At 39.4% G+C, this 27808-nt stretch overlaps 1 protein-coding gene across 1 annotated transcript in view; it reads right to left on the minus strand.

Moving 5' to 3' along the window:
- The window catches only part of DNAH11 (dynein axonemal heavy chain 11), a 151916-nt gene that overhangs the window by 77775 nt on the left and 46333 nt on the right, over positions 1-27808 (minus strand). Inside the window, 22 exon segments of the mRNA XM_049798917.1 lie at positions 356-479; positions 2101-2127; positions 2129-2264; positions 4682-4864; positions 6605-6724; positions 6726-6772; positions 7881-7919; positions 7921-8133; positions 8586-8688; positions 11058-11160; positions 11163-11222; positions 16135-16229; positions 16231-16337; positions 17683-17858; positions 19781-19839; positions 19841-19902; positions 20779-20929; positions 23826-23907; positions 23910-23973; positions 26218-26345; positions 26908-27040; positions 27708-27785. Of these exon segments, the coding sequence (XP_049654874.1) occupies positions 356-479; positions 2101-2127; positions 2129-2264; positions 4682-4864; positions 6605-6724; positions 6726-6772; positions 7881-7919; positions 7921-8133; positions 8586-8688; positions 11058-11160; positions 11163-11222; positions 16135-16229; positions 16231-16337; positions 17683-17858; positions 19781-19839; positions 19841-19902; positions 20779-20929; positions 23826-23907; positions 23910-23973; positions 26218-26345; positions 26908-27040; positions 27708-27785 (2290 nt within the window).

Consider the following 27808-nt stretch of genomic DNA (forward strand, 5'->3'; position numbering starts at 1 on the left):
TTTCAAAACATGGATGAAACTGCATTGCTGTCTGTTACACTTGCCCAGTCACAAAGACATTGCTTGAAGTCAGTGAAATCATATCAAAGCAAGCATGGCATTAAGTCAAAGAGAGATTCCCACCTCCCCCCAGATCAATGCACTTATGCATGATAAGCCTTAGCAATTCATTTCCACAGTGGGCAATGCCTTCTTAAGTAAGTTAGACTCAGTGCTCGAGTTGGATGGGTTGACTTGGCCTCTCTAAAAGCTCCCCCTAAAAATAGCTGAAAGAGAATCTCTTTAAAGTTCAAATGAAACCACAGATCATTTGTCATTGGAAAAGATCTTTCAAGAAATGTGTTGGTCTAATCACCTGATGCCAACAAGTCATTAATCAGCACAAGAAAGCGTTCATCTGGAACCTGGGCATCTGTCAGGAAAAACACTGTGGGCATGTTCTTGGCGCCAGTCTTTATGTACAAACTGCCAAGATCTACCTGTAAGGAAAGGAGGCAATCACTCATATTCTGTTAAAACATCGATACAGAAAAAGTGTGAAATGCATGCTAGTGGATGGCAACGCATTGCTGACATCCTCTTACTTTTGTCAGTTTATTTACATATCGCTAATTTGCTGCATAACGTCCAAAGGGAAAAGCAGTTTGCTTCTGTATTCCATATCAAACACTGAGATTTTGACACGATCTAGTGGTAAAGATCAAAACGGACTACTAATCAAGGAAATCCCCCTATGAATGTACTAAAAAAGGGATCTTGCAGCCATGAAAATCCCCATCAAGAACAGCCATAACGATACCAATAACGTCTGGTAACTGCACTGAAGAGTCAGAATTTGGGTGTGGGTGTGGTTTTTTTCTTTAGTGAATTTATTTAGGAGAGCTTTCTCATGTAAAAAACAAGCAAACAAATAAAAAACCCTGAACCCCACCAAACAAACAAACAAACAAACAAACAAAACCAAAAAACTGAGTAATGCACTGGTGCACTGTTGCTTTTGCTGTCCCACATGGGGCCCAGAGAGAGACATGGCGTGCGACCACTGTGCTAGCAGTGGTACAAACATGGAATGCTTTTGGGGATTGGGTTCCAGAAAAAAACCACCAACTCACATCAGTTGCATTCAAGTGTGGTCACATTTGAAACACAGAGTAAGGTCAGTGCTGGCTGATACAAACAAGTTGCCACACAACCTAGCAGAAAGCAAGCCCTCAGGCTTGTTAGCCCCAATTGGAAACAGCATGGGGGAAATGACCACTTGAGCCCACATCTTATGCTGCACCTCATTTGCCCAGGGAAGGAGGGCACAAGAAGTTAGACGCCATGTAAGACACTGAAGGACACACAGCACTTTTCCAAAACAGAACAGCATGTACCTCCCTCTGAAAACTGATGCCTTGGGTTGCACACACTGTGGTGGCTTGGCCATGGCCCAACATTAACAGAAGGGGCTTTTGGGGACCACCATCCACCAAATTTGGCCATACTAAGATCCTTACTTAGCTGTGTCTGCGATTCAGAAGCATCGCTTGTTATCCATGTGGAGAGAAGAGGGAGAACACATTGCCTCCTTCTCTGTTTGCTCACATAGATAGGACTCAGCTTTGCAAGGTCCTGAAGTCTGTACGCCTGACAGAGCGCCTCACTCAACTATATTCCTTATCTTTGCATGTGACCAGTTTCAGTGATTAATGACTCACATACATCAAGGACAAAATTTTGCCCTGTGCTCACCCACAACAATTTTATTCCACTAAATCAATACACATGCAATGACATGCAAAAATTTCTAACAAACGGCTAACTTTAAATAACAGAACTCCAACCCCATCTTTGTAGTGTGTGAAGTATCTGCCTTGGAAAAAGTGGAGAAACTACCAAAATTCTGTGAAGAATATAAACAGACTAAATATCTTTTGACCACTCATTTTTCAGAGATAAAGAAAACAAGAGGTAGAGCTGGAAACCCCAGGAACCACAGGAGTTGTTACTGTAAATTATACTGGTTTGCCTGTGATTTTATCAAGCCCACGCAACAACAAAACACCACATTCTTGAAGTAGTGAACTCAACAAACTCAAATAATATCTATTAGTTTACCCTCAGGTCCTGGATCCCGTAGTCTTTTCGTCAGTGCTATTTGGAAAACCTCCAGGGAGCAGATGTATGCTGCCAGCCTTGACAAGCTTTGTTTACCACTACCACCTACTCCAGTCAGAAGTGCACAACCCCTAGGGGCTTCTAGGATACGACTGATCTGGCACCCGATGACAAAAAAACATTAGTGTAACACAGACTTCATCAACATCAGCAGCAAAGTTTCTCAATTTCTCTTTATTGCACCAAACTTTCTCCACCCCCCTTCTTTCCTTTTTTGTCTATTGTGTGCTCCTGACACCTAAAAGTACATTATCTTCGTGTCAGTATTTTGTCAAATATCAAAGGTCTGCACTGACCTCTACAATGACCAGAGCCTGTCTGGTTGCTCATTCTTTACATTACGCTGCTCCACTGACTGGACTCAGAAAAAGATCCAGTTAACCTGAAGGGAAGATGACTAAGCCCTAGGAGCGCATTAGAATTTCACGTCTGGCAGTTTACACCACAAAGGCTGAAGGATGATGAATCTCTTCATGAAAAATATGCATCAAACTTTAATTTACTCTTGGAATACCTAGCCCAGACTACTTAAAGTATGCTTTTATTTGCTGATCATGGAATACTATAGGATGAATGAGGTCAGGTGAGAATCTGGCCCAAAATTAGACAAGATTTAGTTGCTAGAATTTTCAAAAGTAAGTATTGAGATAATTCTTCCCCCCAAACCCTATGTTTGAGACATTAAGAAATCTCTTGCAATTGATATTTTAATAATTTATATAAGCATCTAAAAATTATTTTCAAAGTTTCATTTTTTAAAATCAGATGCATATTCTAAAGGATTACAGCATAGTATCAGCAGACCAGAACTTAGAGACAGCATGTTGGACCTTTCGTTTCATTTTTCTTCCATGTATCGATGAAAAAATGCAAAAAGCAACACCCTCTATTTCTTTATGTCTCATGCCACTGAAAAAATCATCCCTGAAAAAACACCAATGAGAACCTTCTTAAATGAGGGGATAATGTGTCTAATCTGGTTGCATCTAATAAAGAGGCAGAAACCTGTTCAACCAAAACATTACTGGAAGCCAATTTTCTTTGACCTCACTGTAGAACTGTGAGCCTTATTCATGATTTCACAATGGATCCATAAAAAAAACCCATAAAAGGTGTGGAAAAAATTTACAGGATTTAATTTCACATACGCTTTTCCGGGACTGCCAAATTATAAGGCTAAGTCACCCTGCCACTTTGTTTGCCAAACTGGGATACTGCTCTCAGTCACTAGACTTCAGAGAGAATATAATGGCTTACCAACATTTTCAAGCAAATTTAGCGATACCTGAGAAGGCTTCTGTCTGCAATTCTGATGACTATCACATCAACTTCTAAATCAGCAGAACAAAATCTACAGTTCCTATGAAAGATCCATATGATTGCCTTTGTAATTTAAGCTCTTTTTTAATCCTCTTGGAGAGAAATTTCTACAATAGACTGCTTTGTCGAGAGTACCTTCTCTTATATAGTTCCTGCCTAAATATGTGCAAAGTGAAAAACGATGACACTGAAATCCCAGTCCAACTCAATGAGAAGAAAAGGTTCTGTGTTAAATGATTTGACACTGCAAATAATAGAAACTGCTTTAACAAAACTAAGCTCTGCCAGCATGGGCCTCTGTCTCTTTCTCAAAATCATTGATATTATACATGATCAGAACGACTGTATATGTTGAAGAAAGATTACAAATAATGACAAGGAGCAACAATGAAGTCTGTGCCTCACTTATTCAGCAAAATCTTTACTTCATCTTCCGAAAATTGGCTGATTTTCTTCTGTGCAGGAAAACAAAGCAAACATGGTTAATCAGATTTCAGAAACAGAAACTGAGATTTTGGGCCATGATGAATACTACGCTATTGCTGGACATGAAAAATCGAAACCACATTAAACTGAGATAAGTTAAGAATACATATGAAAAACATCTATGGATAAATAAAATAAAATAAATCTATGATGACAGTTAGAAGTCTGGGCTGGTTTAGATTTTAAAAAAGTACAAGGCTAGGCAGCAAAGCAAATTCAAGTCTGCCATGCAGTGGCAACATTTAGTATATGTTTAAGGTATTACTTGTCCTTGTTTTGAATTAATCTAATTTTAAAAGCATTTTCTCTTTCCTCGAAACAAAAGATAAATATTACTTTTCTTATAAAGGCCTGTTACATCATTAAGTAATTAAAAGATAAGGCAGACTATCTACAGCTTTATAGATTATTTTTCCAACCTCACAGAATAAGTGCTGTTAATTTCTGTGCAGCACAAAAAAGGATGAATCTCTGCTTAAACAAACAAAATGGATGTTAGCTTTAACACTGAGCCACGATCTACTCTTCCATAATGGCACCAATAAAGTATATTTAGCAGGCCTATTGCTGCATGGTGCCCTCACATAAGCCTTCCATTAAGAGTGTTACAAGTCTGCACTGCAACAACCTCTGAACAGTAAAAATCAACAACTTCGTGCAAACGTTGGTAGCATCATGATGAACTACTTGCTCCCTTTATAGATATTCTACCTACACATGCTGCATGGCACCTTCAAATAAGACTAGGTTCGTAGAAGCACGCACTTCATTGTAGCTTTCTAGGAACTCCTCAAATAGATTCCTCAGTGGTTCCTCCCCTTTCACAGGCTTGTAGCAAGGGTCTGCTCTACCACTTGCAAAATGGCAATAGATGAGTGGAGATTGCAGCAACACCCGTCTTCCACATTCTACCACATAGTGAGAGAGAAAAATAATAGTTAAAAAATGCCCTAAACACAACACATGAAAAATGTTTTCATGAAAACACGGTCCATTAGTGTAGTGATTGATGTACCCACACACTATGCACTGAAAGACTAAAAATAGGTGCAAGTATGGGCTCAATCCATTTGCACAGTACATCCAAACAGACAGGCTTCAAACAAAGTACTCGTAAAGCTCTCTATATCTTTAATTGTTCATGTCTAAACTACTTAAAATGAAGGAACCATAATTTCTTTGTGATAGGAAGTCACTGCTCAATCTAGGTTCAAACACTCCCAAATATTTCAAATTTTCCGTTTGGGTATCCTCATTCCTATCCTTATTCTATTTCTTTTCACTCCTCTTTTACTGGCAAATAGAATTTAGAAAGAAAGGGAAAAAAGGACTAGTAAACAAAGTTGATGTTTTCCAGTTTCCATTTTTTGTAAAATAAATTCAACTACTCCCTCCCTTCCCTCCCTGCTCCCATCAGGAAAACTACTTTCTTTTTTAAAAATCAAACATAAATGCATTTAATATGTTCACTGTAGTTCATGTTCCTGTTGCTTTGTCTGCTGCAAAATGAGTGTGCTTTTAAGTGAAGAGTTTTTGAAGGGCAAGTAGAAACAATATTGTAGTCCTCACTAGTTAATTCAAGCTTGGTATTGGCACAAACACACATTAATTCCAGAAGAAACTGTATATGCAATAGTACTACATAATCTGTGACATTATTTTGTGTTCCTTGTGCCATGTCTGATACAATGAACAATACTGAGAGGTACTATATTTCATTACGTATGACAGGCTAAAGAAACAAGAGGTGTACATAACAAAACTTAACTGAGAACATCAAGGCAAAGGTACATACTTGTATCCCAGTTTGTATTTGCAGTGCAGTGTTTCCTCTGTGAAGACCAGATGGGTGTATTGTCCCTCATCCCTGTACAGCAGAAAGACCAAAATGAAACCTGTATATCTACTTTGTATGTCTTGCAATATATAGCATCTTAACTCTTTAATAGTTTAAATCTGATAATAGATACTTTTATTTGAATAACCAACAGTGCTCACAGTTCAAAAAGTACATGCTGTTTTACTGACGTGCTCTGAAACCCAAAGAGAGACTGCAATTTAAAATTATTTGAAAAATAACTTAATTCAATTTTTTTAATACATATGCATATAGATACACATACATACACACACTTAATACTCAAGTTAAACTATTCAGGGAAAGAAAACTAATACAAAAGCAACAATTAGTAAAGGAAAATTAAAGTAATTATTCTTGTGGTTTGAAGCACAGAATCAGGAAACAAAGTGAAGACCGCAGCTTGTTTCCACATATTGGTGAAGAACATGAAGAGTCACGTCTGCAGACAGGTTGCTACCTCCCTGTTCTAGAGAAGGCTCAAGTGTTTGCTTTAAGTTACTAACAACACTGCAACACAGATACTTGACAGTCCTCCACCGGTCAAACATTACAGTCAAGGTAAGAATAATCACCTCTGAATCTTCTCAAGGGGAAGCTTCCTTGATTTCCCCTTTTCACTTGCTCTGGCACCTGGTTTTCCTCAGTAAGGAAGATGCTTGCACTGGGGGCTGAGGATGAAAACATAGTGTGCTACTGATACTTACAGTTCCAGTAAATAAGACCTTTCACTACCCAGTTCTTAACTTGCTGGCATTAGGCAAAATACTTCCAAGCTACCAATGTACCTCAAAATACTTGTGCATAGTGTCTATCATAATTTTAAAAAAGAAATTATAGTCTTTGTTTTCCACCAGTTTATCTCCATAGCCACGTGCTGATTCATGAAGCCAGAGATTAAAGATCATTTGGTTGCTGTAAACACTTGGGTGTAGTAAACAGAACGCCCTAAACATAACACACTTTTTTTATTATTATTTTTTATTTTAAATGCTGTCATCTGGCATCAAAAGAGGCCACTCTTAAGGGAGACTAACTGATATTCTGCAAAGACATTAATAATACTGAGTAAATACCCAATACACATTGTACTTGAAACTATATATTCTTTAACATGAATCAGGATGTCTATAAATTAGCAAGTTCTCCAGCCAACTGAGCGTGCAAAATATAATTGAAACAAATGTCTGCTCTCCACTGACTAGCACAATTAGGTGACTCATTATGGTTTGAAGCCCTAGTGCAGTCCAGGATACAGGGGAGTATCAGCACTGCCAGGATCTTACATGTTCACTAGCCATGTTTTGCAATACCACTCACGAAAACAGGACACAGTTTATCATGACAAAACTAGCACTTTCTCAACTTTCACCTCAAACTTCCTTCCTTAACAAATTCCATGCCAGGATGGCCACAAACATACATGATGCGCCAGTGCGTCCCCATCAAACCAAGGTATGTGTTACAATAGGAGACCTGACAAATCCTTGCCTCCTTGCTAACAGTTCATGATGATCCATGGGGCGTGCAGGCAAGAAGAATATTCTGGAAGAGAACGGAGCTGCACTCCAAGGAGCAGGAAAGCATGGAAAACCAAACCAGGATCAGACTCACCTGATTTTAAAAGAGGGACCAGGATATGCTGAACATATTACATTCTTCCCTCATTTTTCTGTTTAATCCCAGGTCTGGCATTTGACTACTGGTTTCAGCCCCTACTTCAGAGCTTCTTCAATCTGTGTTTTGTTCTACCTAGTCTCCAGAAAGTTGTTCTTCCCTCCGAACAAATGTTGACCTTCTCTTCTCAAAATAATAAGTAAGCATAGCAAACTTTTCAAACCATTGCTCTGTTTCAACTAAATATATTTTCTTTCTTAGCTTTCTACCCCTTTTATCTACCTGACCATAGACACCTCAGGACTGTCTTCTATTTTGTACAAAGGGCATCTATTCTTCATTAGTCCACAGGCCAAGGTACCTCATTAAATAATAAAAGGCAACAATAATAGAGTGTTGTTAGGTATTAACAACATTAAAATTAGCCCATGGTATAGACCTGAAAGACATTGGAGAGGTCTCCCATGTTAAAGATATAGCGGAACTTAATAGTGGAGCTTAATAGTGGTTGGTGCGAGGTTTTGAACCACCACCTGGTGAAGCCATATGGCTGCTTGTACTATGGCTGGAATATTCTTGATTACTGATGGAGTAAAAGCATGTTGCTGGAAGTGGGAGCAAACTATATTAGTATAGATGGTAGACAGGGAATCTGAAGAAGGAAAGTTCAAAGCAAATACTGCAAAATGTCTCTGAAAATGAAAAGGGAAAAAGAGATGAAGATTCTCCAGTATCAGGCAGCAGATAAGCATCAATGAAGCATTAAATGACAAGACAGCCTGGTGAAAACGCAGTTACTTGTTTGTCACAGAATATACTTCATTTCTAGCCTCATCCTTGATACAGTTCCACAGCAGTTGCATGTCTGGCTACGAGCCCCAAGGGCACATCTACCAGGTGAAGGACCACATGAGACGACTGCAATTGATATGAAATTCAGGGGAATCTCAATATCATAATAAATATGGTGCGTCTCTTTCTGTTTAGCTATAAGAACAGCAGGATTTTGAACCTGTACTAAGTTTCAGACACTCTGTTTTCTCCTATCCCCTTTCATCTCCTACCTATTGCAGTGAAAAGTTAAATAGTAACTATTTAATGCATTAAATACAGGATTGCTGTAATATGACACTTCAAACCATACCTGGAGTCTAGGGTTGAGAGTGAAGCTGCCAGCAATTAGATTCATACAGGCAATATATTGACAATTATGAATTTCTTTAATAGTTAGCTTCTGCTTATCATACCTGAGAAAGAAAATGTAGCTTGATTAATATTAGTGACAAAATACTGTACATTTTCCAGGCTTAAACTCAGTTGAAGAATCGACATTTCTGCCCTATGGGAAATCTGGAATACAAATGGCCATGGAAGTATCAAATTAGGATTGACATTTTAAAATTAAGAAAAACCCCACAATTTCTATCACATAATATTTTGTTCAACATTTTTTGTTGAAATGAAGATATTACATTCTCACAAAACATTCTGATGATGATAAAGAGAGACTTTTTTTTTAATGAAACTGGGTCCAAACAAACTTGAATGAGTACAACATGGTCAAAGAAAGTTCAAATCGGTTTGAGAATGCACACAACCATCATAGGTAAGAGCAGGCAAAATTAACAGATCTCAATAAGAAAAAAAAAACCAGCAAAGATCATTATAGACGATGATGTGGCATGCTTAAAAGTTCACTCCTTTTTTTGCATCATCATCTGATTGATACTGTTTCTGGCTCTCCAGGTAACACAGCTTCCCGTGAATTAAGAGGAGGCCACTTAAAAAAATATAAAATTAAAAAAAGTGGAGGCTTTCAGTAGCTGGCAATTTGAGTTCCCATTGCCCAAATCTGAAGACGGAGTCTTGTTTTTTAGAAGTTAGTGTACAACTGAACTAGGCCAAGCAGGTACCATTTTACAAAAAAAAAAAACACTGTAAGAGGAAAACTCATAAAAAATGCAGCCATTCCCTGCTTAAATCAACAAATCCTTCCCAGGACTTCATAGTATAATGCATTCTCTTTCTTTCCCTGCATTTGCAACAAATTTTACTCTATTTTAGAATTCTCAAAAGGTTATGTTTAAAACCCCTGAATAGCATAGTCAACTTTTTTCCTAATTTGATTTGTTTTGTAAAATGGAGATTTTTAATTTTCAGTTTGGTTTTGTTTCAAAGGAAACAATTCAAAACAATTCAAAAGAAAGAAGCATCAACAGTTTTAAGCAGTAGGGACTTCTAAGATCTGAAGTTTGAAATCTTTGTGAGGAAACAAAAAGATTCTTGGCTAGAATCGCATATAGCTCTGGGGAGAAAACAGAAGGGCTTTGAGATGTTAGCTTTGCATGTCACTGAATTAGACCTGATTTATTTCTCCAAGCTAGAGATGCTTCAGATTTGAGCAGTCACTTCCTTTTTTCTCTTTAGGTCTTGTTCCTTATAAGATATTCAGCTGATGCCTTGTATCATTCCTTCATGAGATGAAGTATGACCAAGTAAAAAGCTTATAGATTCAACTGAATCTGCATTAAAAGGTGCAAGAACAGTACAGATGTTATTACCTCACCTTAGTCACAATTACAGTCAGATCACAGCATACATGCCAGTGAAAAGAAGAACCTTCTATGAAACAAAAGTTTTAAGGGTATGGGTAAAGTCCTTGAACACATGGTGAAGAAGCACAGAACTGAGAAGATACACTCAGCCTCCTAATACCACTGAAGTAGGCTGGTTTTGTGTGTGGAGTCCCTGCCTATCTGTCTGTGCACCTCCTTTTGACAATACACAGACAGCTAGCTATGTGTATTTAACTCTTCTTTTTTTTTTTAAATGTCTGATTATTACTTCTCTCCTTTACTCACCAGATCATTCACAATGTGTTCTTTGTATGTCATGTTTTCTTCATGTCACATAAAAGTGATATGCTTGTATATGAACAAGAATCTAATATGCATTTATAATAACAATGAAGTATTTACACAAGATATAGATCCGCCTGTAACAGAACGCAATCAAACACTAATCAGTTGATTTTAAACTGAAAACTTTCTCTCTCCACAGACTCTGGTGAAAGGATACTAATATATTTAACTGCCAAAAAATTAAATTGTCCTTTGGAAAGTAAGAAGGGAATCACCTTAATTGCCCAAATCAACTTAATTATCCTTCAACAGTCATCTTCTCTGGTTTTCTTCTCACAGCAGAGAAAGAGCATTCATTTTAATCAGTATCATAAAGTTTCTGTGGATTTTGTCTGCTGACTTAACAGGATGATAAAAAGATAGAGGGTGGTATAGGCTAAACATCTGGCAAGCTGCAATTTAGGGAATCAGTTTCTGTGTCTCTGACATCCCTATTCTCATCAGGTCAACTGATGGGGTCAACATCCAGCAGTTCCATCATGGGCAGCTGAAGGATACTTCCCTTCCAAGAGTCTCTATAGCCCCTTCACTTTCTGCTTCTCTCTTCTAAAACTGTTTCTAACCTCCAGGGAAAGCATGCTTTTCTGTTTAAGCAATTCACCTGGAAGCTTTCTGTTTTATGTGGTTTAGGGATCCCATCATGGCCCACAATACAAAAGTTATAGGATAACATTAAGTAAGAAGTAAACGCTCACCAGTGTCCGTGATCTATATGCTGCCGAATCAGTACATGAGGTTGAACCGTTCCATATCTATCTACTTCAGGCATATTCAAATCATCAATAAAATAGGTAAGTAGTTATTTCCTGTTGGACCATAGTTATGACCAGCTTTTTTCTCCAGCTTTTTTTCAAGCATCTCTGAAATGTAACACAACATATGTAAATATTGTTACCATACTAAGGAATACTAAAACTAAACAAAATCAAGAATTCAAAATCATGCTGGCTAAAATTTATGAAACATTTCACCACCTACAAGGGTTTTTGAACTATTGAAGTCCTTAGTAATCAGTGAAACTCACAGAGTGTCTTTGAAAAAACATCACACTGCGATTCTGAATTCCAGAAGAGTCTTTTTGATTTATTTGGTTGACTGCTTCACAGCTTTTGAAAATCTCACTGCATATCCATCTGCATCCTTTGGAACTGATATGCTTTGAATCTGAAATCCCCAGGTATCCTGGCACTCAGCAAGTTTAGCAGTGAAGTAGATTATTTTCTTCTTCTTCTGGGAAGAATTAAACAAGGAGTTTACCATATGTAAAAAGTAAAAATATGAATTGTAAACATCATTTAATCAGGAAACTAGCGTGGCATCTCCCATACTAAGGAATATTAAGCTGATTGTATTAAATTTCAGCCTATTCCCCAAAATGAGGTGGTTACACATGATGCTGAGTGCAGACCATCAGGAAACAAAATTAATACAACAGTGAACAAATTAATTAAAATACCCTTATGTATTCATCAGAACTATAAAATCTTGAGACATAAATTTTCAGTTTATACAATTTTTATCCAACTGCACTGCCTCCCTTAGAGTTGTAAGGGAAAGAATAACTACAGAAAACTGCTAAGTCATCTTGAAGATAGAGAAAAAACCCACTTGTATTAAACATTATTAAAATTTGAAACTTGGTATGATGTGATCCTCAACATTTGCCACTTAGTGAACTGTTCCACAGATTCACAAGAAAGGATTCAACATCCATGGAAGTTTGATTTCTAATTGCACTGTTTCTATTTTGTGCATGGAAATAAGAACCTGCAGAAAGCATCAGAAATTTATTAAAGCAGGACTGGACACTAACTATCTCATCTCTCTTCCTTCCTAGGTCATATATTTTTGTTGTCTAAATGATCACATAAATGTTTTGCACAAAACAAAACCACAGTAATAGGCTGACTTCAAGGAAAACTTTTGAGCATGTCCCAGTGACTGGGGCTCTCGTCTTCAGTGAGCAGCCTAATTTCAAAAGCTCTCTCTGCCTCATTCACAGCAGGGATTTGAACCAAAGGTGGCTATGAAACAGTTAGGGAAGATGGTGGTTACAACCCTTACAGCAGAGGAGGGAATTTAATTCAGATTTTATATGCATCAGGTTTCTCGCTCAGTACTGCTGGGCAAGAGGAAAAAGATTTCTCAGAAATTTGGTGCATCTAGCCTAGTTTTTTTTTGTCCAGTCAATAGTGTCATGAATTTGGGATACACCTGCTATTGGTGTTGAGACGACCAAGCCCACATTTTTTAAGACTAATATTTGTCAAAAAGAAAGGAATGTAATAAAGGAAAAAAAAATTATCAGTTCCATGTATAATAAGTAGAATAGGAAAAAAATGCAGACTACAGACTTCTTTCTTTTTTCCATTGTATTAGGCTGTATGTTAAAATCCTTTAGGTTAGATAATTAAAAAAAAAAAGAAAAAAGTGAAATGTAAGCATATGGTTCTGAACTTGGCTTTTTTTTTTTTTTTAACTGGGTAACATGTTCACAAAAGCTTGTAGGAAATGGAAACTGCACTTGCGTAATGACAGCTGAATGCTGTACGTCACAGCACTGCCACGGTTCTGACTCTCAGCAGAATTTTTGGTTTCTTAGGCAAAGCAGTATAAACAAATGTATCACTGGAAGCAGTTTCCATAAGGACAAAAGGAATGTTGTGTTGTCATCTTAGATTCTTCAAACAGTGAATGAAATCATCTGCAAACCTCAACAGTGGTTTATTGTCTAGCCAGTTCAAGAAAGGTAACAAAGGCTTCCAAAGACATTTCCATCTAGTCAGTCAGCTAAAAGGATGGTTACTGACTGGAGAAGGAAAGTAAGCAGATAAAAAGTGAAGGTGTGCTGGAGGACAAGACAGAAATGTAGAACCTTAACATATTTGCAATTGGATAATCATAAATTGGGGGGGGGGGGGGGGGAGGGGGGGGGGGAAGCCATGACTGCACTAATCCTGCTTTTCCACCACAAGAGGGAAAAAACTTTTTGCAGAAATTATATGCATATGAAAGGTTTAAAGCATCTCAATTACCTTAAAATCTTAGGTAAAAGAAGACTTTCTTCTTTTAGCTGAGGTACATATATACCAATACTTTTAAACCCCAAATTAGGAATGCTCCTTCTTGATCCTAACCTTCTCTAAATTTTAAATGAAGTCTACAATTATAATCTATTACTCCTATTTTTTTAAAAAAATACTGCATTATTACAATACAGTAAGGAAATATATTTTACTAAATTCCATTATACATAAATGTTTATGCAAATTTCTTCTCTATGGCACTGTTCCAGAGTTTAGTATTACTGAAGACCCCAAACTTAATGTACCAGTATTAGTTTGCATCAGAACCTGTCTCCAAGTCAAGTAACATTTTGAAATTTTCTGCTGTTCTAGAGGCAGAGTGGATGAGTCATACGCCTTGGGGGAATGCTAAATAAAACCCAACACTACATGCTAATCTCACCCACTCTTGCAGATACCTCAAAAAAAGTTATGTAGATACAGATAAGATGGGAGCTGGCAGAAAATACTGCAGATTAAAAAGTGATACGATCTGCAAGAAAAATCTTTTAACCTCTAAACAATGGAAAGAACATGGCAACGTAGTGAATAACTGTACCTCAAGTTCAGCTCTTAAGCTCTTCTTTTTGAACCAAGACAGTTTAAATTGCTCATTTGTGTAATTTGATGTGAATGCCTCTTTCCATTAAAAAAAAATAATTCAACAATTTGATTGTTCCAAACAATTGCTCGGAGCTGTAGCCTAAAACACATAAGGCAGGCATTTCAGTGTATCACTTGAATGCATTTTATAGGAAGAAGCATCGGTACACACAAACACAAAAATAATGAGGCAGTCATTTCGAGCTATACATGACAGTACAAAATCATTCCATCACAGCTCACCAAAAAAAATGTTGTAAACACAATGGAAGGCGAACACAATATATTTTTCCTGAATCATCACGCAGTTCTTCACCTGCTGTGATTAGCAGAGGGACTTGCTAGCAGAGCATTTAACAAAGAGGGACTTGGCTGAAGAGCAGCAAACAGAAGGAAGAGCTGCAGACAACCAGAGGAGTCCATTTCTTTGTTCATCTCTTAATATTTCTTAGAAAGAGCTGTGGATGTTCTACAACACTGACTTAAAATCTGAAGGAATACTACTAACATTTCATGGCAAATCCTTAAAGGTTCATAAGATCTCAAATTTTATGCCACAGTACAGTTGGTAGATGTGATACACTTGCAGAGAAAGCCTTTGTGATGCCTACTTTACCTATTTGGTTTATTTAAAAAGTTTCCTGCAAGAAGAATAGACAACCTTTGCTGCCTAGGAGCTCCTTTCATCAGCTTCTGTTTGCAATGGAAAGTGTTATGCTTTTGTGCTCTAGTGCCTTTGTCATGGTTACTGCTGGAACGGCAATCATTAGCTAAAAAACCCCCTCTCTGATCAGAGGAATACCTGAAAACTTTTTAAGGCTGATTCCCCATTAAAGGAGCTGTGACAGTTTACAACAGCTCATGATCTCACTCTGACACACAGCCGATTTCTTTTCTCCTAATCTCTCCATTCATTTTGAGGGGCAAAAAGGCTCTTAAGTTCTGTTAATGCAGGATTCTATGTTAACATGAATTTGGAAACTCTTCAAAGAATAAACTAAGGTACAAAGTAAATTTAAAGTGATATTTGCTTATCTGACCTGAATAGAGAAGAAATCAACACAAGATAGTAAAGAAAAAACAGGGTAAAACCTTACTCAATGGAGATTTGTGGATTTATACTTATATTTTTTAAGCCTAGTGACAATTTGATCCATTAGCAGCAATGTAGCTTGGCTAGAAAATTAAAAATTTGATTGCACAAGTAGTTAAATTAAGCATCAAGCAAACTTAAATGCTCCTAAAGATTTTATCTGAAGGCTTCTTAAATTCGGGAAAGTTTTTAAAAGTGAGAAATTGTCTTCTGTATTTCCTCCCAGACATATGAGACGATAAGCCAGTGCATTAACTTCTTTAGTGCTTTTTACAGCTGTGAAAACCTGTACAGTGAATAGGCCATGTCATTTTTTCTGTAGAGTGATAAGAGTTCAAGTTACTGTAAGGATAAAAAAAAAAGAAGGCAAAGAGGGCATATCCACTGATAGCTGGGCTCTCCCTTGATTGTGGTGTTCACGAAAAGCAGAGACACAGAGCTTTTATGAGTCTATTTTACTTTGACTGTCTGCCGCCTCTTGTTCCAAAACCTACCACCAGTATAACGTTTTTGGCCAACACACAGCCCCCTCTGTGTGTTATATTAACATTTCCTTTGCTCTGCATCCATCTCGCCTATGGAGACTCCCAACTTCTCTAGACAGGCGCTGCCCCTCCTCAGGGATGGTATGGTGCCCAGCAAAAGCAAGCCCAACTCCTGACTGTCATTTTTGGTACATCTACAGGCACAATGCAGAGACATCCACACTAGCCAAAGCTGGCTCAAAGCTTCTTGTTAACATAAGTAAAGCCAAGTTTTCTCTTGTCCACAAGCACAGAGCAACTTGTGGGAGCACCGTGTGAGTGCCAGTTTGCCCCACAGTTTCATCCTCCTCCTTTCCTCTTGCCTGCCCCAACTTTGCTAAGTTTTCCACTTTGCAAAGCGAGGAGCTTGCGAAGACTCAGGCAATGGCAGTAGCCAACAGCTGTAATGAAATCGTAACAGCTGCGTAATATTTTTCACCTTTGCTGTTGAGGGAAGATAGGTTTCTTGCATCTGTGTGGAACTTACTCTGAAGCACTGCTGATACTGTGTAGTAGTTGAGAGGGATGCTATCCAGGAGGTAGTCTTCAGAGAGAGCAGCAAGCCTATCACCTACAAACACTTTTACTTACTCTGGCATTTCCAACAAGCGTGACTGGTTTGCCTTTTGTTAAGAGTAAATCAATAAAATATTTGAGAAGTGCAGTCTCAGATGTGTGAACAAAGATTGCCTGAAATTGAAAAGGAAAAAAAACCCCATCAAACACTTGCACAACACAGTTTAGTTTTAAAAGCAAACAGTAATTTCTGTCTCTCCCTCTGGCTAGGACTGAATTCTAAAAAGCAATGAAATGGGACACACCATTCTCTCATTGTCAAATACAATTACTAGAACAGAGTGTTCTACTAGATTACTTTTTTACACAGCAGTGCTACCTGAAAATCTGTATTCAATTTCTTCTAATAGGAAGATTTTTAAATCGGATTGTAGCTGAAATGCATTGGTTCCGTCTCAACCTTTACAGAATGGCAGTCTCCCAAAACCTGGTAGAGAAACAAAGGCTAGTGCAACAGGTAGTTGGTTTAATTTTTCAAGTAGTAGCTCCATTTGCTTTTTGGTCTGGCTTTCAGCATACCTAAAACTGGGCAAATAGTTGGCAACAAATTAGCTTTAGTTACTGTGAGCACCTAAAACCTTTATTGCCTGATAAAACTTTCTTTTCCAAGCTCTGTATTTTCCCACCAAATATTAACCATCAAAGAGAACTTGTTACAGGATAGCTGATAATGGATAATGTCTTTTGATCATCAGCTCCATGTTTCTATGCCCACAAATTTATAATCTCCTCAAGAAAATTCCTACTCATCTAAGGATTTAAAAAGAAAGAGGCCTACAAGTTAATGCAATCAAAGTACCATGAAGCATTTGAGAATATTCTGTGAAACGCACTGAAAAAAGAGCAAAACTAACCAAACCCCCAAACTGAGGCAATTACAATTAACAGGTCATGCTTTCTACTTCTCCACTGACAGATACATATCATACTATCATATTCGACTTCTACAATTTGTATTCCACAAACATAATTCTAACTTTGTAAGTTGATCAAGAGCATAGCGGAAAGGTGATAAAGTGATTTGCTTCCCCCATTCAGTTAGTACGAAGGGAATTTAGCTGGCAAAAGAATACCTGTGTGTGCATAAAGCTGGCAAGAGAAAAATATTAAGGCTTCAGTTTGTGGTGTACAGTTGCTGTGGGCATTATTTTCAATGATTAAATGGACTTGATGCCTGAATTTCTCCTACTATGGAAAAAGGGTATAAACCACTAACAAATTGAATATGGTATGTCTTCTGGAGTGCTTTAATAACATAAAAATCAATAAAAGCATTGCTTTATTGTTAAATCCTCAAGACTAAACTAAAGGTACATGGCCCAGTTAGCAGGGATTTATCCAAACACATCTAGAGAGTTACTTCCAGGACATCTAAGACTATGTCAGAAATCATGACAAGACCCTAAAACCTTCCCGCAACTAGCAATGCTCGGCATGTGGTCACAGGTGTGCACTGTACTTGCAGAGGTGCACCTGGATCCACATCAGGAGTCAGGACCTTATCCACCCAGGGCAGGAACTTCCTTGTCTCTGCACCAAGGTAATAATTGAACACTGTGCCCTGGGATGGAAACTTCACTGCTTTCATCTTCTTAAGCCACCAGCAGCTGAATTCAGCTTGGTAATTTGAAAGCTATAAAATGGTGCATTGTTTACAGTACATATTCCATAGAGACATTCATGTGAAACACACATGAAAAACAGACTTACAAATAAATCTTATTTTTAAATGCATATACACGTAGACTGTGATGAAGTAACCAAGAACATCAAAGCAATACCTTAGTGTTCTGCTGTTTAAGGGGCTAAGGACAGGCCATCTTCTGATGACATCCTGGGTTGAGTGCAGGTGTCAAGATGTTGGCAGAAGAGGGCTGCAGGATGGCCCCTGTGAGGAGAGGATGGGGGCTGCCCTGTGCTGGACATGGCCAGTTCCAGCCAGCTCCAACAGACCCACTACAGGACACTGCAGAGCCCCTTGGCCAAGCTGGTGCCACTTCAGGAAAAACATATTCAAGAAAGGGCAGAAAGACTGAGAAACAGTGGAACACCAAGGTCAGAGGAGGAGGAGGAGCTCCACATCACTGGAACAGATACCCACACTACAGCCCCCTGATGACCCCATGCTGGAGCAGGTGAATATACCCTGAAGGACTGGAGCCCAGGGAGAGCCCATGCTGGAGCAAGGGTAAAGCATGAGAAGGAAGGAGTGGCAGAGAGAAACCACTGTCTATCAACCGTAACCCTCCATCCACCCATGTTGCTTGGAGCGGGCAAGTGGAAGAGTGAAGGAGTGACGCTGATTTTGGCGGGCAGGAGGGGGAAAGGTTTTGGTTTAATGTTTGCCTTTGTTTCTCACCACCCGCATCCATTTTAATTGGCAACAAATTGAATTAATTTTCTCCAAATCGAGTCTGTTTTGCCCATGAGAGTAACTTCTTACCAGTCTCCCTGTCTTCATCTCGACCCACAAGCTTTTTCAGCCTATTTTCTCCCTCTACCTTGCTGAGGAGGGGGAGTGAGCAAGCGGCTGGGCTGGTGTTCGGCTGTTTGCCAAAGCTAATCCACCACATATCCAGCCCAAATATTTTGTTTCCTAAATCTTTTAAATTCAGTTTAAATTTATATAACTGTGGGACCACAGAGATGAATTCCTTCAGACAAGACCTTCCTGCATATGTCCACAGAACAGCATGTCTTTTTGAAGGACATGAAATCAGATGTTAATATGACCAAAAAGATCTTCCCAGTCTCTTGTTGCAATGATGTGTTGCTTCTGATTCTTCAACTTATGCAAGGTGCTCCTTTACCTATGGATGACGCACATATAAACTTGCTTCTTCACAAAGGGCTTCATCTAATTCAAGCAGCAGTAAAGCCAACTGTATTTTTCAGCCTTTACGAGGCAAGTATGACTAGATTCTTTTCAAGAAATCAAGCTCTATCTCAGCAAAACACTGACAAGTAATTGTAGAGTTTTAGAACTTTCTTCTTCAAACCTTTTGTAGCATTACAACAAAAAAACCCTCACTAAGGGGAATGCATTATAATGCCTTGCTTGTATCTACATTTCTCAGTGTAAATCCAACAGGTGAGATTAAACATACATCTCTCCAGCCCTTTACTAAATGCTTAAATTCTGGTAGGCATGACTCTCATACTACTTTTTACTGCTTGCCAGGGACTTTAGTGTAGATAAAAAAGTACAATTGGTAACACTTCCCTAAGTAAACACAGCTTCTCTATGGATGGTAAATAAGACTGCATGCCGTCTTGCACTGCAGGCAGTCAGCTCCCTCTGGTCAAGTTAGCTCATTTACAGATAAGCTCTGATAGCTACAGTACAGCAGGCCAACAAGTCAGACACACGGGCCACTGCTCTGCACCCCTCCATCAGTATTAATGAGGAGAAACCTGCATATACATATATACACACACGCACATACGTATTTATATCTGTTTAAATGTGTAGGTAGGTGTGTGTGTGTGTGTATATATATATTATATCTGTTTTTCAAGCACAGTGAGATACTGTGGTCATTTTCATAAACTTCCCTGATCTTGAAAGAGTGCCCCACCAAACGTCCAAATACAAGCAAAGACAAAATACATCTCAGAGCTCTCTGGGGCAATCCATTGGCACATTTTCAGGGGTCAGTAAGCAATGCAGCAGAGAACAGTTTCTGCAACAAATAAATATGTGAAGAGAGTGACCTGTGAGTCTTACTCCATAGGAGGGTGACAGTGACCTCAAGAAGGTATTTAAAATTTAAGTAGTGAGACTGCAGCTCCTTGCTCTGCTTCCATATTGTCTAGGAGCTCCTTTCAGAGGTCAAAGGCACAAAAGAGGCCTACTGATAAAATGTACCAAATTACCTTCATTCCACACTACTTAAAGCAAAGTATATGAAGACAACACAGTTCAAGCATGTACATTATGGCAAATTCTTAACGCTCATACTCAATAATTAGTTTTCTCCTCTCCTATTGACTTATTTAGAAGCAGGCAAACAGAAGAGTTTAGAATGACAAGGCATATTAAGTAAATTTAAAATGTCAACACAAGGATGTGCAATATCAGATTGTTTATGTATGAAACAAACAGAGCTCAGCTCCATTCTTTAATAACGTTTAATAACATAGGGCCTCATTATCAGAGTATGAGAGTAACTAGTGAGCATTTAATTTAGTGAGCATTTAATTAGAGAGAGGCAGAATGCTTGTATGGAGAGATGAAATGGCTAGCCCCAAGCTACCTAAGACATTACTAACAGAAGCAACACAGGAATTGAAAAGTCAGGGAATTACGTGCAGTGCCGTAAACACACTACCTTTCTTCATGTTACAATGGACCGCTGCAGTATGAAACCTCTGAATCTCTGTAGGTCTCCAAAAACAAAGGTCCAGGTTTGATATATAAGAGCCTCTCAATTTCATCTCACCTGCATTTCAGATAGCCAGTAATTTTAAGCATTTTTACTCCTGCATAGGACCACATGTCAGTGGATCTTTCAGAAACATTGTTTCTTAAAATATAAATAGTTATAATCCTAATGCATACCTGAACCACACTATTCTCAGGAATAACAGTTTTAAATCTTGTTCTGAGTTGTTCTAAGTAAGGAGGCATATACTTGTCAAAAAGAACAGTCAAGTTAGCCTTTTTGGATTGGTATCTCCTTGTTTCTATCCAGCTGGCAACATACCTGCAAAACAAATTGGAAAGCAACCAATTTTTTTAGCAGAGATAAGTTGAAAAAAACCCAAAATTTCTTCCCTCTAGCTTTGAAATGCAAACTTTTGTTCACTTTTGAGAATTGTTTGTGATTGCCTTTAGTGCAATGCACAAATACTACTGCACTGGATACAAGTCAGACATAAGTGCTGCCAGCCTTACAACATTTTTATTTGTTTATGCAAAGATCATTATGCTGCAGAATTTCTAAGAGCTATTATGACAGTTGAGCACACCAGCATATGCCTACGCTCCTTTTCCTTGACTGCATCCTTTATTCCAGGGAAGGCAGGGGGAAAGGGCCTAGAAAGGGCTTTCAGAGGGCTGCACCACCAAAAACCAGGTGGGATCAAGGATGCTTTGTTTTATGTTGTTTGAGAACAGACTATTTAAAATAGCAGCATGTAAATTATACACAAGGGCGAGGATTATGTGACACCCAAGTTCAACATAGCTTGCATTGCAGATATCTACAGTAGTATATATAACCCAGTCTGGCTGAAAAGTCTAGCTATATGTAATTAAGAACAAAAGAGTATCCCTTCTCATCTGCTAGTTCCTATCACAACCAAGTCTAAAATTCCTTATCATTACGCTAACTGAAGCACATGCTTCAGGTTAGCAGCCATTTGCTTAAATGTCTATATACCAAAGGATTAGGCAATTTTATCCCCTGCTCGTGTTCACACAGTATTAGTCAAGCACAGTCTAAACAGATTATTTACTCATTTACAGCTATTCCATTTGGGCAGTTCATTGCCTACTGTTTCCATCTCTACACTCTTCTGTTTGCTGAGAGAAATTGTATTGCTTCTCTATGTCCTCAGCAGCCCTCTGATTCTCATCGCCCAAGGTGGGCAGCTTGTACGGACTCATGCTGTTTGATTAAATTCTCCTACTGACAAGATTTCTCTGGGAGATATTTGCACTGAAGGCTTCCTACCCCAATGGCATACAACTCTAACACAGACAGTTATAACTGTCTGAAATGTTGATGACATATTAGAACGCTGCAAAATTGAATTTTGACATGAAACAGCAATATTGCTGCTTGAAAATAAAACCACCGACTGACAAACGTTAAAAAGAATCACTTCTTACTAACACTTGTAACAACTGTTTTGGATCAGCTCAACAAATGCAAAAGCAAAAGATCACATTGGACTTCAAGTTAATGCATTGTGCCTTGACCAGCTAAATTCCCTTTTATTCACGGAAACCCATATTCTTTAGAAAACATCTTATAATTAATTTGCATGGAGCATAGATATATAACAAGTTAAAAGAGCAGTACTGTGATCCAAATGATTAAGAGAAACAAAAAGCCAAGCTAATGTAAACCAGTGTCCTTAACAGTGTCAAAGATGGTGACAGTTACTGAAAAGCTGTCGGAGAACAGTAGCCAAGTTACTCACTTCTTGCTACTGCCAAATTTGCATCACAAAAATAAGACAGTGGGCTTACTACTTGTATTGGGTTTCTGTGGCAAGATTTTGGTAGCAGGGGGGGCTACAGGGGTGGCTCCTGTGAGAAGCTGCTAGAAGCTTCCCCTATGTCCCATGGAGCCAATGCCAGCCAGCTGCAAGATGGACCTGCTGTTGGCCAAGGCTGAGCCCATCAGTGACAGTGGTAGTGCCTCTGGGATAATATATTTAAGAAGGGGAAAAAAAACCCCCCACAACCAAAAAACCCACCAACCCCCACCCCCCCACACCCCGTGCCAACAGAAACTGCAGCCAAAAAAAGGAGTGAGAACATGTGAGAGAAACAGCCCTGCAGACCCCCAGGTCAGTGAAGAAGGAGGGGGAGGAGATGCTCCAGGTGCCAGAGCAGAGATTCCCCTGCAGCCCGTGGGGAAGACCCTGGTGAGGCAGGCTGTCCCCCTGCAGCCCATGGAGGTCCACGGTGGAGCAGATCTCCACCTGCAGCCCGGGGAGGACCCCACACTGGAGCAGGTGGGTGCATGAAGGAGGCTGCGACCCTGTGGGAAGCCCACGCTGGAGCGGGCTCCTGGCAGGACTCTGTGGATCTGTGGAGAGAGGCGCCCACGCTGGAGCAGGTTTTTTGGCAGGACTTGTGACCCCATAGGGGACCCACGCTGGAGCAGTGTGCTCCTGAAGGACTGCACCCTGTAGAAGGGACCCATGCTGGAGCAGTTCATGAAGAACTGCAGCCCGTGGCAAGGACCCACATTGGAGCAGTTCATGGAGGACTGTCTCCTGTGGGTGGGACCCCACGCTGGAGCAGGGGAAGAAGGTGAGGAGTCCTGCCCCTGAGGAGGAAGGAGCGGCAGAGACAACGTGTGATGAACTGACCGAAACTCCCATTCCCCATCCCCCTGCGCTGCTGGGGGGAGGAGGTAGAGAATTCAGGAGTGAAGTCGTGCCCAGGAAGAAGGGAGGGATGGGGGGAAGATGTTTTAAGATTTGGTTTCTCATTACCCTACTCTGATTTTGACTGGCAATAAATTGAATTCATTTCCCCAAGTTGAGTCTGTTTTGCCCGTGACAGTAGTTGCCGAGTGATCTCTCTGTCCTTATCTTGACCAGCGAGCCTTTCATCATATTTTTCTCCCCCTGTCCAGTTGAGGAGTGGGGAGCGATAGCGCAGCTTCGGCGAGCATCTGGCATCCAGCCAGGGTCAACCTACCACACTACTGCTTTGATTAAGCACTACGCATAAGATAGGAAAATAAAACACTGATGGTGAAATTTCTGAACTGCATATTTGCTAGGCCACCAAATAAATTATCCCACTATTATCAAAATAAAAACTAGAAGGAAAAATTAATATAAATGATGGAATCTATTTCCATTAATATTCAATATGTATCTTGAAAATGCTAACTAATACCATCAGATACTCACAGATTCCACGCCAGGTCCTGGGTGTTCAGGCAGAGAATACCAGCTCTGGATACTGTAGCTGGGGTAACAGCTCTTAAATGGGTACCTCAAATAGTAGCCACATTGATGGAGTCATAGGCACATGTCCATTGCTTGTAAGGGTCAGAACCTAGAAATCATCAGTAATTTTTTCAGCAAAAGCAAGCTAAGATACACTGTCTAACAAGAATGAATGATCAGGGCAATCTTGTATTTATTATAGCCCCACAAAGGAGCAAGGATCATCCGCAACACCTTGCACATACACTATTAAACATAGCTAAACAAACTTTATTCGAACATGGCTATGGTTTTTCACTTCAGAAACACAGAGGACAAATTCAAGGTTTTACTTGATCTCATGTGAATTTTTCCACAGTTCAACTCATTCAAAAGATGACTAGCCACTGTCCTGGTTTCAGCTGGGATAGAGTTAACCATCTTCCTAGTAGCTGATACGTGCTATATTTTGAGTTCAGTATGCAAAGAATGTTGATAACACACTGATGTTTTCAGTTGTTGCTCAGTAGTGTTTAGACTAAAGTCAAGGATTTTTCAGCTTCTCATGCCCAGCCAGCGAGAAAGCTGGAGGGGCACAAGAAGCTGGTACAGGACACAGCCAGGGCACCTGACCCAAAGTGGCCAACAGGGTATTCCATACCATGGGACGCCACATCTAGTATAGAAACTGGGGGGAGTGAGGGCAAGGGGTTCATCAGTCAGGGATTAACTGGGTGTCGATCGGCGGGGTGATGAGCAATTGCACTGTGCATCATTTGTATATTCCAATTCATTTATTATTACTGCTGTCATTTTATTAGTGTTATCATTATATTTATTAGTTTCTTCTTTTCTGTTCTATTAAACCGTTCTTATCTCAACCCATGAATTTTACTTCTTTTCCCGATTTTCTCCCCCATCCCACTGGGTGGGTGGGGAGTGAGTGAACGTCTGCGTGGTGCTTAGTTGCTGGCTGGGGTTAAACCACAACAGCCACCTTCACCAGTGTGAGTTGTCCTGAAAGCTGCTAAAAGCAGGGGAGGAAAAGTCTCTCTCAATGTCAACGGAAATAAACAGAAAAGATTCAGAACAGGAGCCTAAATGTAGGTGCTCTGAAATGTCCCACGGAAAAGCCACTTTCTGGTCATTAGCTAAAGTTAGGCTCTGTGGCTAGCCCCAGATGGACACCTTGCTGAGTAACCAGAGACCATGTCACTAAATAGGTTTAAATTCTTAAGACAGGTGTGCTAGTTTCAGCTGGAATAAAGTTAATTTTCATCTTAGTAGCTGGTATAGTGCTGTGTTTTGGAGTTAAGATATGAATAATGCTGATAACACACTGATGTTTTAGTTGTTGCTAAGCAGTGTTTATACTAAATCAAGGACTTTCAGCTTTTCCTACTGCCTTGCCAGTGGAGGCTGGGGGTGCACAAGAAACTGGGAGGGGACACAGCAAGGACAGCTGACCCAAAATGAGCCAAAGGAGTGTTCCATACCATATGACATCATGCCCAGTATATAAACTGGTTGGAGTTGGCTGGGGCACACCACGGCACAGGGACTGGCTGGGCATCAGTCAGCAGGTAGTGAGCAATTGCATTGTGCATCACTTGTTTTGTATATTCTGTTGTTATTATTTTCCCTTCCTTTTCTGTCCTATTAAACTGTCGTTATCTCAACCCACAAATTTTACTTTTTTTTGTCCCCCTAATTCTCTCCCCCATCCCACGGGGGCGGTGGGGGCTGTGTGTGTGTAAGTGAGTAGCTGCATGGTGCTTAGTTGCTGGCTCGGGTCAAACCATGACAACAGGAAAGCTTAAGAGAATGGGCTAAACGACAATCACCTTTCTAAGGTTACATTTAGGTTTTAGATTTGGATTTCTTTACATTACAGCATTTCAGACAGCTATAATTGGGTTAGCTGCATAATTAATAAGAAGGGAATAAAGAAGTCTAGATACTACTACTAGTTCTTAAACTGACTTATTTAGATTTCCTAACACTAGCCTTCCTTACTGCAGTGACGCAAGGACTTCACTCATGGAATCTTAAATCTATTTTACTGAGAGGCTTTCTAAATACCAGTTTCAATAATCTTATGCTGACATCTTGAATTACATCAACTCATACACTAGGAGGCACAATCATCCTTATAGTATATGTAGGCTACTTTACGTCTGTGTTGTACAAAATAGGCAAGACATAATGTGTTAATCAGATGCTACTACTTAGCAATAGTGAAAACCGAAGAAATTATAAGAATGGAAGAAAAAAGGAACATACACTGCAAAACTATCTCCAGAAAAATAAAGGAAGAGGAAAATGTGAAAACAGGTAGAGGGAAATCCACTGTACTTGCTTCTCAGTTGCTCACCTTGTTATCATCCATAACAGTATTGAGGGACTCAATCCACATAGGATCTATATCCCCATGTAAAACTAACCATTTTGGCCTCTCATGGGTAATACTACATTGCTCTCTCAGAAGAAATGACAGGAGACCTGCAAATTATATTTCAATAGAATCCCATCACTTTAGTGCTTAAATAACAACACTGCAATTAAAACTTCAGAAGACTTAATGCATCACTGAAACAAGAAGCTTTGTAGCATCAAAACCATGTTTTTTTCCTTTGCTTGCTTATTAGGTGGCTATTCAAAGTAAAAAAAAAATAATTCAGTGAACACCTGATACAGCAAAATGACTGCATTTTATGTAATAATGACCTATTTCTGGTTTGATTACAGGAGAGTATGTCATTAGTCTTAAGGATATGGGTGAGATATGGGAGGTTTCATGGGTCTGAGAAGAAAATAACTCACCCTTTAAGGCAGCTGAATCAGCATCATTCAGACTAGTACTTTTCTGTCTACTAGCATCCTGCCCTTCCTCCAGTCTTTCCACAACCACTAGTGCTCTGCACCCATATGTCATTGCATCAACATACAGAAAAACTCAAGAAGTGGGTCTCTAACACCTTCTCTGAATTCTGGCATTGTCCATTTCTGATGGAGAGCAATGCCTCCAGGTTCAGGTCCTAGTAAGGACACGTGTGCTACTTGCCATCTTTTCACTCTTGGATTGCATGGTGTATAAAACCAAGCAATTCATCAGCTGTCAGAACTTTTGAGTTAAAGTAATTCCAAACAGGCTTTTGTTTCATGTTCACATATGTGTGATGCAGAACTTTCAGCACCTGAAAAGGAGGAACAGGTTGCATGTTAGCGACACAATTTTGATACAATAGGAGTCTTTGACTTTCTTCCTGAACTGGGTCTCTGACTGCAAATCCCTGCACTCAGTCAACTGTTCACTTTGATTTACTCATGACTCTGTGCTAGTTTAGTCCTAAATTTCCATTAAGCCTAAGGATAGGAGACTCCCATTCTGAAACAGCTGTACTCTCCAATCGATTCTAATAGAAAGTGTTAAATGGGGAAGAAAATCCATGCAGCTGCCAACGTTTAGTAGCAGAAATGGGCAAGCATTATCTATTAAAAGTATTTGTCTAGTGTTTTGGCAATATATTCCACTATTTCTGTCTAGAAGCCTAATTAAACCATCCTGCTTCTCCTTACAGAACAAAGTATTACTTAGTCTATCTGTCAAATTGAATGCTCATTACTTGGTGCCATGATTAATTTTCCTTTGGGACATGCAAACAACAACACATAAAATGTAAAATTTGCTTGTAACATTTGAGCTTTGCCATTGCACATCATGTGGCTGACTAGATGGCCTGAACAGGGTGTTATTACACTGCAGCCTAAGGCAAAGGCAACACACAGTATGTTTTCCTCAAGAACCATGGCAATTTCTTTACAATGTAAGATAGAAAACGTGCTGCATAGCTATGCAGGTACCTTACTCTTTCCAGTCCCCGCATTTCCAACAGCAAACACAGAGTGGCACAGTGCTGGTAGCTCCTCCAGCTGAACAACCTATCACACAGAAGGGATACACA

This window comes from Accipiter gentilis, chromosome 4 (genome assembly GCF_929443795.1).
Source record: "Accipiter gentilis chromosome 4, bAccGen1.1, whole genome shotgun sequence".
NCBI classification, from domain to species: domain Eukaryota; kingdom Metazoa; phylum Chordata; class Aves; order Accipitriformes; family Accipitridae; genus Astur; species Astur gentilis.